The 11,869-nt window shown below is 57.0% G+C and overlaps 1 protein-coding gene across 1 annotated transcript; it reads right to left on the bottom strand.

The window, feature by feature from the left end:
* Positions 1 to 3,272: 3,272 nt before the first annotated feature.
* On the bottom strand, positions 3,273 to 6,127 carry LOC116786028 (homeobox protein not2-like). The gene is given in 4 exon segments (XM_032686295.1): positions 3,273 to 3,296; positions 3,299 to 3,382; positions 3,912 to 4,096; positions 5,920 to 6,127. Coding segments are annotated over 4 exon segments (501 nt in total).
* Positions 6,128 to 11,869: the final 5,742 nt, after the last annotated feature.

Here is an 11,869-nt window from a genome sequence, read left to right as displayed (position 1 = left end):
TAGCAGGGTCTTTGGGGTGGGAGGAGGGGGCTGGGTAAAGACACTCAGCTCTTATCCTTTATTCTTCTCCTTTATTCTTATTCTTTTACACACAGATTTTCCTGGGGGGTGAGAAGAGCCAAGGCTCTGTCCCAGGTGGGTTGATCCAGCCCAAAACCTTTCCAAACATCTCTCTCCCATATTTTCCACGGTGCTGGGTTTGATCCCAATCCATGTACCCCAGCTGATCTGCCAGGAGCTGGGCTGAGCTGCAAGACCTCCTCTTCCCCAAACTGGGGAGGGAGTGGGAAGGAAACTGCATTTCTATCCCATTTCCAGGATGTCTGGGCTGGCAGAGGCTTGGCAGGGCATCAAATGACCGGGATGAATCCAGCTTTTCTGCAAACCATCAACTCCATCCCCACGACCAGGGTCAGCTCTGGGGGTTTGGCTCTTCCAGTAATCCCTGCTTTGTCCCACAGAGACAAAGTCCCTTCCCCACCCTGAGGAACCTGCAAACAGGTTAATCGCTGAGGGAGAGGAGGACAAGGGCTGTCCTTCCCCAGCACCCAGCTGTCCCGAGGGAACACAGCCATCCTGAGCCCCCAAGGACCGGCCACCCCATCAAGGATTATCACCCCCCACGAGAAAAACCTCCTGGTCAAACCCCAAGGTGCCAGATGCTTTAATCCATCTCATATAAAAGTAAATTTAAAAAACCTCAGTCAAGCCCGGCAGTTTTAATTAAACCATTGCCCCCGGTCGGACACCCCCCGCGGAGGGGTCCGGGCTGGGCAGATCCTGCGGGAGCATCCCCTGGAGCGGGAATGGATCCCCCGTGGCTGCCCAGGAGGAGCCCAATCCTGCCGGAGGCTGAGCGCTGCCAGCTCCCAGGGGATTAAAGGTGTCCTGAGAACAACTTAACTCCCGCAATCAGCTCGGCCCCCGGCCGGGCGATATTAAAACACCCCCGTAAGCCCCGTTGTCTCGGGGCTGATTGCAATAAACCCACCGGCACGGGAGATTAGCGGGTTAAACCCGCCGGCGCAGCGCGGGCTCCCGGCAGACATGTGAAGACATTAGCACAGTTTGGGCTCTTTGAGATGTGCCGGCTAATCCCGGCTCTGAAACGGCCGGGACAAAGGGCAGCTTCCGTCGCATCGGCCCCTTCTCCTGGCACCAGCCCCTTCTCCTCGCACTGTCCCCCTCTCCTTGCACTGTCCCCTTCTTGCATCCTCCCCTTTTCCTTGGATCACCCCGCTCTCCCCAGCCCCTTGTCCTTGCACTGTCCTCTTCTTGCACCCTGCTTTTTTTATTTTATCGCCCTCCTGCCACCAGCCCCTTCTTCTTGCACTGTCCCCTTCTTGTATCCTCCCCCTCCTCTTGCACTGTCCCCTTTCCTTGCACTGTTCCATCTTATCTTGTCCCCTTCTCCTTACCACGTCCCCTTCTCCATTTCTCCTGGCATCATTCCCCCTTCCATGCACCATCCCCTTCTCCTGACGTTGCTCCCTCTCCTGACATCATCATCATCTCTTTGCACTGTCCTCCCTCTCTGCTTTATCCCCTTTCCTTGCACATCCCCCTTCTCCTTGCACTGTCCTCTTCTTGCATCCTGCTCTTTTTATTTTATCGCCCTCCTGCCACCAGCCCCTTCTCCTTGCACTGTCTCCTCCTTGCATCCTTCCCTTCCTCTTGCACTGTCCCCTTTCCTTGTATTGTCCCATCTTGTACTGATCCCATCTCCTGGCATCATTCCCCCTCTCCATGCATTATCCCTTCTCCAGACATTGCTTCCTCTCCTGACATCATCTTTTTCTCTTTGCACTGTCCTCCCTCTCTGCTTTATCCCCTTTCCTTGCACATCCCCCTTTTCCTTGCACCGTCTTCTTCTTGCATCCTCCCCCTCTTCTTGCACTGTTCCCTTTCCTTGTCCTGTCCCATCTTATATTGTCCCCTTCTCTTTGCCACATCCCCTTCTCCTGGCATCATTCCCCCTCTCCATGCATTATCCCCTTCTCCTGACATTGCCCCCTCTCCCAGCATCATCTCCTCTTTGCACTGTCCCACTCTCTGCCTCATCCCCTTTCCTTGCACATCCCTTTTCTCCCTGCACTGTCCCTCTCTCTCTGCACTGTCTATTCTTAAATTGTCCCCTTCTCCTTGAACCCTCTCCCTCTCCTGGCATTACCCTCTCTCCTGGCATCATCTCCTTCTCCTTACACTAATCCCTTCTCTTTGCACCGTCCTCTTCCCTAATTTTCCTTCCTTTCCTTGCAAGGTCCCCCCCCTCTTCTTGCTCCAGCTTTCACACCTGCCTAAATAAACCCTCCACCTGGATCCCTTCTTGCTCCAGCTCTAAACCTGGCACAGACATGGAGCAAATCCACTTCCAGGAGCTGGTGCTGCCCAGCTGAGCACCCAGATGTCCCCATTGCTGTCCCCATTGCTGCTTTCATCCAGCAGATCCCAGGCCCTTGGTGCTCTCTTACTTTTCATCCTTCAAGCAGCTCCCCACAGATCCCAATTTTGGCTCATCCCCAGCCCAGTGTCCATCCCAAAACTGCTGGATTAGAAACCTCTACCTCTGCCTAATCAGGGCCAAGCAATTAAAATCGAACCCTGGCTAATCCTTGCCCAGCTGAGATGTCACCTTGGGTGCCCAATTCACAAAGCTCCCACCAGCTCTGCTCTCCAGGTGTGTTTTCCCCGTTGTCCTGGCTCCAAAATCCCTGGAGAGAGAGGGATGCCAGTGCTGGGTGGGACATGTGAGCTGTGGGTAGAGCTGGTTATGGTGAAGATGCCACTGGCAGGGAGATGGATGGACCATGAGAGGAAGACCCTCTACAAGGACCTGGGGGCTCTGGGAAGGTCCTGATCTCTGAGATATCCCAGCTCCCAGCACCTTTGGGATAACCTGTGGGTGGGGGTGTGCAGGTGACCCCCACTCCCCCAAATCTTTCTCCCATAAACAAGCCCTCACCGAACACTTGCTGCCACTGTGGGTGTGTGTATTCTCCCTCCTGCCCAAAAATGCCCAAGATGAGCCCACAAATTGCATAAATAATTTATTTCCACCCCCCCCAGCCCAAGGGGTGCCCTGTCTATGTCCTGTATATATTAGATATGGCCAGCTATGGTACAGTCATATAATACACATGGAGAAAGGGCCCCGTGGGGCCACTCAGCAGCTCTTTGTCCCAGTCTGTGCAGGTCCTGTCCCCATGTCCTCCTGTCCATCCTCTGACTCTGCTGGGAAGTCCTTGTCCTCCTCTCCATGGTGGCTCTGAGAGTCAGGGCTCCCCTGTGGGGTGGCCAAACCCATTTTGGCCAGCTTGGCTTGCTGCTGCTCCAGGCTTTGTTTCCTCCACTTGATCCTGCGGTTTTGGAACCAGACTTTCACCTTGGAATCACAGAATCATGGAATCATTAAGTTTGGAAAGGACCTCAAAGACCACCAAGTCCAACCACTAACCCATCACCCCTGAACCATATCCCCAAGTGCCACATCCACATGGTTTTTGAACACTTCCAGGGATGGTGATTCCACCACTTCCCTCCCACTTTAGGAAGGGCTTTCAAACTTGGTTTCTCCATGGACCATGAAGTCCTGGTCTGCTGAACCCCCAGGCTCAGGCAGTGCCCACTCCATCCCCAGCAAGATGGAGAACTGCCCCCTGCACCCCAGGAGCTGGACCTGCCACTGGTGAAGAAGGTCCAAACTTAAGAGGGACACAAATTCGTGGCTCTTGGACAACCCTTTGTGCCTCGGTTTCCCCACCAGGCATCCTCCACATTTTTAATCCAAACTCTCTGCAACCACCACCCCACACAAGGCTCCTGCTTCAGTCTGAGGGACACATCCCGGGTCCCACCCGTTGGCACAGAGGTTTGGGAGCCTCCTGGGCAGAGCTGGAGGGTGGGGGGGTTACCTGCTCCTCGGTGAGGTGCAGGGAGGAGGCCAGCAGGCCCCTCTCTGTGCCCACCAGGTACTGCTGCCGTGAGAATTCCTTCTCCAGCCGGGCCAGCTGGTCGCTGGTGAAGATGGTCCTGACCCTCTTGGCTTTGCCAGGCTTTGCTTTGAAGATGGGGAAGCAGCACCTGGAGATCAGGAAGCCTGGAGATGACAGAGAGAGGGAGGTCAGGATGCAGGGGAGCCCTTGGAGAGGTCCCATCTACGGTGGGGTCCCTCCCTGGGAGGTCATTTCCTGGAGAGGCAGAAGGGATCTTCCCACTTGGAGGTGTCCCCTTTAAAGAGGTTGTTTTTGGAGGGGGTTCCCTATGTGAAGAGGTGGGAGAGGGTCCCCCATTTGATGAGGATCTCCCTAGAAAGGTGGATACAGGTCCCTGTTGGAGAGAATCCCTTTGGAGGGAGTCCCCATGAAGAGGTGGGAGAGGGTCCCTCATTTTTTGAGGATCTCCTTGGAGAGGTGGATACACGTCCTTCTGGGACATATTCCCTCTGGAGGTAGTCCCCATGAGGAGGTGGAAGGAGCTCCCCCACTTGGAGATGTCCCCTTTCAGGGTGTCCCAAGAGAATCGGGCATGGAATTCTCCTGGAAGAATTCCCATTTCAGGGCATCTTCCCTTTGGAGAGGTGAAAGGAGATCCCCATTTGGGGTACCCTGTGGGGGAGGTGGATGTGGGTCCCTCTGGGAGAGGGGGTCCCTGCTTGGGAAGCAGGAAGGAGATCTTCATTTAGGAGTGTCCCTCAGGAGAGGTGGATGTCCCCCTGGGACAGAGCAGGTCCCCCTGGGAAAGAAATCCCCTTTTGGGGAGAAGGAAAGAGGTCCCCATTTAGAGGTGCCCCTTGGGAAAGGTGGATTTGGGTCCCCTGAGAGAGGGGATCCCCCTTAGGGGAGCAGGAAGGAGGTCTCCATTTGGGGATGTCCCCCTGGGAGAAGGGGGTCCCCCTTTGGGGAGTAAGAAGGAAGTTCCCATTAGGGGTGTCCCTTAGGAGAGGTGAATCTGGTTCCCCAGGGGAGAAGGGATTCCCCCTTGGGGAGCAGAAAGGAATTTCCCATTAGGGGTGTCCCCTGGGAGAGGTGGATGTGAATCCCCTTGGAAGAAGGGGTCCACCTTTGGGGAGCAGGAAGGAAGTCTCAGTTTGGGGATGTCCCCCCTGGGAGAAGGAGTCCCCCTTTGGGGAGTAGGAAGGAGGTCTTCATTCAGGGTATCCTGTGGGGGAGGTGGATGTGAGTCCCTCTGGGAGAGGGGGTCCCTGGTTGGGAAGCAGGAAGGAGGTCCCCATTTGGGGATGTCCCCCTAGGAGAAGGGGGTCCCCTTTTGGGGAATAAGAAGGAAGTTCCCATTAGGGATTTTCCCCGGAGAGGTGAATCTGGTTCCCCGTGGGAGAAGGGATCTCCCTTTGGGAAGCAGGAAGGAAGTCTCAGTTTGGAGATGTCCCCCCTGGGAGAAGGAGTCCCCCTTTGGGGAGCAGGAAGGAGGTCCCCGTTGGGGGTATTCTGTGGGGGAGGTGGATGTGGGTCCCTCTGGGAGAGGGGGTCCCTGCTTGGGAAGCAGGAAGGAGGTTCCCATTTAGGGGTGTCCCTTAGGAGAGGTGGATGTGGATCCCTCTGGGAGAAGGGATCCCCCTTTGGGGAGCAGGAAGGAGGTCCCCATTCAGGGTATCCTGTGGGGGAGGTGGATGTGAGTCCCTCTGGGAGAGGGGGTCCCTGCTTGGGAAGCAGGAAGGAGATCTTCATTTAGGGGTGTCCCCTGGGAGAGGTACATGTGGATCCCCTTGGAAGAAGGGGTCCCCCTCTGGGGAGCAGGAAGGAGGTTCCCATTTAGGGGTGTCCCCCAGGAGAGGTGGATCTGGTTCCTCGTGGGAGAAGGGATCCCCCTTTGGGGAGCAGGAAGGAGGTCCCCACTGGGGATGTCCCCCCCGGGGAGCAGCAGAGGGGGGTCCCTGTGCGGGGTTTGGGGGGGTGTCGGTACCTGTAGCCCCGAGCCGGGCGGCCCATGCGGGGGTTCCCCCGCAGCACTCGGTGCAGAGCGGCGGCAGGAGCGGGGCGGGAGCCGGGGGGGACCCCCAGAGCGGCGGCGGGGGGGGCCCGGGCCGAGGCGAGGGTCCCGAGGGTCCCAGGAGCGCGGCGATGGTGAAGGAGCGGCCGGGGGTCGCCGGGCTGGGGGTCGGGGTCGGCATCGCGGGACCACCCGGGGCAGCGCTGCCCGCCCGCCTTTATAGGGCCCGGGGGCACCGCGGGGGCGGAGGGGACGGGGCGGGGCCCGAGCCCCTTCCGTGTCCCCTCCCTGTCCCTCTGCCCTCCATGGGGATGTCCCCGTGCCGTGTTCCCTGCCCTCGGTGGGGATGTCCCCCCATCATGTCCCCCTGCCCTCGATGGGGATGTCCCCTGCCATGTCCCCGACCTCCTGATGGCAATGTCCCCTCCCCTGTGTCCCCTTGCTCTCGATGGGGATGTCCCCCTGCCCTCAACTGGGATGTCCCCCCTCCATGTCCCCCTGCCCTCCAAGGGCATGTGTCCCCCTCCAAGGGGATGTGTCCTCATCCAAGGGAATGCATCCTCCTCTCCATGTCCCCCTGTCCCTGTTTGGGATGTCCCCTCCATGTCCCCCTGCCCTTGGTGGGGATGTCCCCTCCATGTCCCCCTGCCCTGGGGGCAGAGCCTCCCATTTATCCTCCCCCAGGGGGGCTTTGGCCCCGAATTACTCAGGCAGGAGCATCCAACCCCCAGGAGACACCACAGGGCAGCCAGTGTCACCCCGAGGCCACCAAATTCCCAGTGGGGGACTCGGGGTCCCCCTTGGTACCCCCTTGGTACCCTGAGCTCATCTCCCCATCCTGGCCCCCCCCCGGCAGAGCTGCTTTTTGGGATGTCAACAACACCCGAGGCCAGGGAGAAGGGACAGGAGCAGGGATGCTCCAGGAGGCAACGCCAGAGGCGGGGGGGGGTGGGGGGGTGGGGGGGGGTGGGGTGTCTCCCTACACCCCCTCTCAGCTCTCCACGCTCGGCTGATGGGATTCAGATGGTCATTAGGGTCTGAGATCCTTAAAAATCCCGCAGCTTTTCCTAATGAGCTGGGAAAAGTCACACCTCGGGCCGGCGCCGTGGGGGGGGGAGAGCCCCGGTCAAAGACTCCCCCTGGGGCTCGGGGGGGTTTATTGGGGAGGAAATGGGGGATTCGGGGGGCCGGGGCCACATCTGCACCACAGCAGCCCCCTCGTTGGGCTTTCCCGATGGATAATCCCAGTACGTGCAGCCTCCCGAGCTGGGAATAACCCCGAGGAGCTGGGAAAGTCATTATGGAGCTGCGCCCCCGCGAGGAGCATCCCCGGCTCTGCAGCTTCCCGGCCACCTCGGGGGTGGAGATGGGGATGGGAGACCCCAATTTCCGTGCTCTGGGGCACATCCCAGCCTGGAATCTGCAGGTGGAGGCTTCCCGGGGGTGTCTGTGCACCAAAAATTCCATAAAATCCACCGGTGCTCGGGGTGATGCCACATTCCCTGGAGCATCACAGGGACATCACCCCCAAAGGGGGGCAAATAAAGGCCCTGGGGAGGGGGGGTAGAGATGAAAGGGAGGCAGATTTGGGGTTATTAAGTCTTAATTACGGTCTTGGAAAGATAAAAAGGCAGGAGGCCCTTGGTGGGCTCGGCTGTGTTTGGATAAGAGGTGCTTTCCCTTTCTTTATTCCCCTTTTTTCCTCTCCCTGTGTTTGCTGGAGCTCAGCAAACACCCCCCTGGCACCCTCACCCAGCTGGGTGGGCCCAGGAATGGGGGTGTCCAGCATCCCTGTGCCAGGTGGGAGGCAAAGGGTTGGGATCCAAGTCATCTGGAGCCAAAACAGGGATAATGGTACCCAGTGTTTCCTTGGGATCCATGGGGTTGAGATCTAGGTGATTTGGGCCAAAATGGGGACACTGGTACCCAGCGGTTCTTTGGGATCCAGGTGGTGTGGAGCTAAAAGGGTGATATTGGTATCCAGTGGTTCCTTGGGATCCATGGAGTTGGGATGCAGGTGATATAGGGTCAAAATGGGGATGCTGGGTGATATACCCAGGTTATAGATTCCTAAAATGGGGATACTGGTGCCCAGTGGTTCTTTGGGATCTGTGGGGTTGGGATCCAGGTGATTTGGGCAAAAATGAGGATACTGGTTGGTATCCAGGTGATATAGGGTCAAAATGGGGATGCTGGGTGATATATCCAGGTTATAGATTCCTAAAATGGGGATACTGGTACCCAGCAGAGCTTTGGGATCCATGGGGTGGGGATCCAGGTGATATAGGGTCAAAATGGGGATGCTGGGTGATATATCCAGGTTATAGATTCCTAAAATGGGGATACTGGTACCCAGCAGTGCTTTGGGATCCATGGGGTGGGGATCCAGGTGATATAGGGTCAAAATGGGGATACTGGATTGTATATCCAGGTGATACACTCCCAGAATGGGGACACTGGTACCCAGCAGGGCTTTGGGATCCGTGGGGATGGGATTGAGGTGATCTGGAGCCAAAATGGGACTATCAGTACCCAGTGGTTCTTTGGGATCCATGGGGTTGGGATTGAGGTGATTTGGAGCCAAAATGGGACTACTGGTACCCAGTGGTTCTTTGGGATCTGTGGGAATGGGATCCAGGTGATTTGGGCCAAAATGAGGATACTGGTACCCAGTGGTTCTTTGGGATCCATAGGGTTGGGATCCAGGTCATATGGAGCCAAAATGGGGATACTGGTTGGTATCCAGTGGTTTTTTGGGATCCATAGGGTTAGGATCTGGGAGATGTAGGGCCAAAATGGGGACACTGGTACCCAGTGGTTCTTTGAGATCCACAGGGTTGGGATCCAGGTGATATAGGGCTGAAATAGGGATAATGGTATCCAACAGTCCCTTGGGATCCATGGGGATGGGATCCAGGTGATATGGAGCTAAAATGAGGATGCTGGTTGGTACCCAGTGGTTCTTTGGGATCTGTGGGATTGGGATCCAGATGATATGGGCCAAAATGGGAATGCTGGTACCCAGTGGTTCTTTGGAACTTTTTGCTTCATTTCCAGGTGGGAAAATCCTGTCCTGGAGAGGTGGAAGGGAGGTGTTGGTAATTTGGGGAGGGGATGCTGTGGAAACAAGGAGCACGGGAGGGAGGGTTGGAATTTGGGGGGGTCACTGCCCACAAACTGGGCACCTCCTTCCACCAGCTCTGGATCCAGAAGTGGGATGTGAATCCAGGGATGGCTCCTGCCTCATTTTGAGGCAAAATGGCCCCAAGGCTCAGGCTCCTGAGCTAATTAATGACAAAGCTGCTCATTAACCCTCGGCAGAGCTGTCTGGGCAGGGTGTGGATTGTCTGTCTGGGACCTCCGGGATCATCCCGCTGTCCCTGGACAGTCCCTGGCATGATCCCAGAGCCCCTCCCTGGTTTTGTGTCCATCCCCTCTCCCACTGCATCCCTCTGTCTGGCCGTTGTCCATCCCTCCATCCCAGCCCTTGGAGCCTTTCACCCACAAAATCCCTTCGCATCCAATTGCCAGCCCTGCACTGGGGGACTACGGACACCCCGAATTTCCAGGGAAAAGGGATATTTCTTACCAATTCAGCTGAAATTACTGGGGAAAAGGAAAAGTGTTTTGGGCACCCGCTGCCATCAAGTGGCTGAGGACGATCCAGGCCTGACCCTCATTCCCTGAGGATCGTTTTGTTGGAATCCCAGATCCGCCCCCCCCCCCCCCCAACTAAATCCACACTTTCCCCCCAGTTATTAAAGGTCTCCCCACCCGGATTTGGGATGCAGAGTGAAGCCCTTCCTTAAGCATTCCAAGATATGCAGCTCCACTTCCTCTCTCCACAGGCCTGACCCAGCTCCAGGGAGATTTTTCCAGGCAGAATTTTCCAGGTCTCGGACGTGCACAGGGCACAGGTTGTTTGAGGCTCCAAAGGCAGAAAAAATAAGGGAAAATACATATTTTTTTTAAAAGCTGGCACTGACTGACCTGGGAAATTCCTTGCACAGGAACTTTGGGAAGTTGAGGGCTCCAGCAGAGGAGTTTCTGCGGATAATGACACCTGTAGCTGTAAGACATGGGATGGAATGTGTCCCAAATCCCAAACTGGGGGTGTCCTGCAGCAGAACTGGGCAGCTGGATGCTGGGATGCCCCCCCCTGGAGCAGGGAATGGTCCTCCCAGGGCTGGGATGGGTCTCCCAGGACAGGGATGGGTCCCTAAGATAGGGATAGTTTCCCCAGGACTGGGATGGGTCCCCCAGGACTGGGATGGGTCCCCCAGGACTGGGATGGGTCCCCCAGGGCTGGGATGTGTCTCCAGGGCTGGGATGTGTCCCCAGGACAGGGATGGGCCTCCCAAGACAGAGATGGGTCCCCCAGGGCTGGAATGGGTCCTCCAGGCTGGGATGGGTCCCCCAGGACAGGGATGGGTCCCCCAGGGCTGGAATGGGTCCTCCAGGCTGGGATGGGTCTCCTCCCAGCAAACAAGTGGGTTATGCCAATGCCTCCAGGAACTGGGGCAGGAAGGACAAGTCACCTCTAAAGGTTTTGTCCCTTTCCAGGCACCTGAAGGAAAACTGGTGGGATTTTATTGCATAATCTTCCTTATTTCTGTTTCAGGGCTTTTTGGAGCTGTGGCTCCTGGGATTCCTGACTGAGGACAGATCCTGCCCTTCCCACACTTGGTCCTGCTCCTTACCCGAGCTCTTTTGGATGCTGGCGGTGCCAAAGGAGCCATTTCCAGTAAAAAAATCCACGTTTTGGAGCATCTGGGTCCAATTCCCAAAGGTACCTGAAGTGCTGAGCATCCCTTGACCCAGAGGGACACAAGAGCATCCCAGCTGGTGAGGATCCCAGTTGGTGAGGATCCCAATTAGGGAGAATCCCAATTAGGGGGGATACCAGTCGGTGAGGATCCCAATTAGGGAGAATCCCAATTAGGGAGGATCCCAGTTACTGGGCTTTCCAGTTAGCAAGTATCCCAGCACATGAGGATCCCAGTCAGTGAGTATCCCAGTTATCCAGGATCAGCTGGCTCCCAGTTAACAGGGTGTGCTGGTTAGTGGGGATCCCAGTTGGCAAAGCATCCCATTCAGGAGGAATCCCGGTTAACCGGCATCCCAGCTGGCACCACTCCAGCCAGCAGGCTGCCAGGGAAAGAGGGTCCTCCCAGCACCAGCCATCCCAATTAACGGGCTGCTAATTACCGGGGGTGCCAGTTAGGGTCGATCCTAATGAGTGTGTCCAGAGATCCCAGTTATCGGGATCCCGGTAAATATCCCAGTCAGCGGGATACACGTCAAGGAGGATCGCGGTGAGAGGCAGCCCAGGGAAGGGTCCCCGTGGGATCCCGGGACGATCCCGGTGGGATTCCGGTGGGATCCCGGTGGGACAGTTCCCGCAGTGACCGCCAGAGGGCAATGCACGACCGCGCTCCGTCCTGGAAGTACCGGGATGGGACAGTGGGATTGGGATAACGGGATGGGACAGTGGGATTGGGATAGCGGGGATGGGGACATTGGGGTGGGAGAGTGGGAAGGGAACATTGGGATGGGACAATGGGATAGGGACAGTGGGATGGGACAGTGGGATTGGGATAGCTGGGATGGGACAGTGGGAAGGGACAGCAGGACAGGGGCAGTGGGATGGGACAGTGGTAATGGGACAGTGGGATTGGGACAGCGGGATAGGAACAGTGGGATTGGGGCAGCGGGATGAGACAGTGGGATTGGGTTACTGGGATGGGGACAGCGGGATGGGAGAGTGGGATTGGGATAGCGGGAATGGGACAGCAGGAATGGGACAGTGGGGATGGGGACAGAGGGATGGGGACAGTAGGAAGGGACAGTGGGATGAGGGCAGTGAGAAGAGAGAACGAGAGGGGACAGTGGGAATGGGACAGTGGGATTGGGATAGTGGCAT

This window comes from Chiroxiphia lanceolata, chromosome 4, assembly GCF_009829145.1.
Source record: "Chiroxiphia lanceolata isolate bChiLan1 chromosome 4, bChiLan1.pri, whole genome shotgun sequence".
Classification (NCBI taxonomy): Eukaryota; Metazoa; Chordata; class Aves; order Passeriformes; family Pipridae; genus Chiroxiphia; species Chiroxiphia lanceolata.
This window is presented reverse-complemented; position numbering and strand designations above follow the sequence as displayed.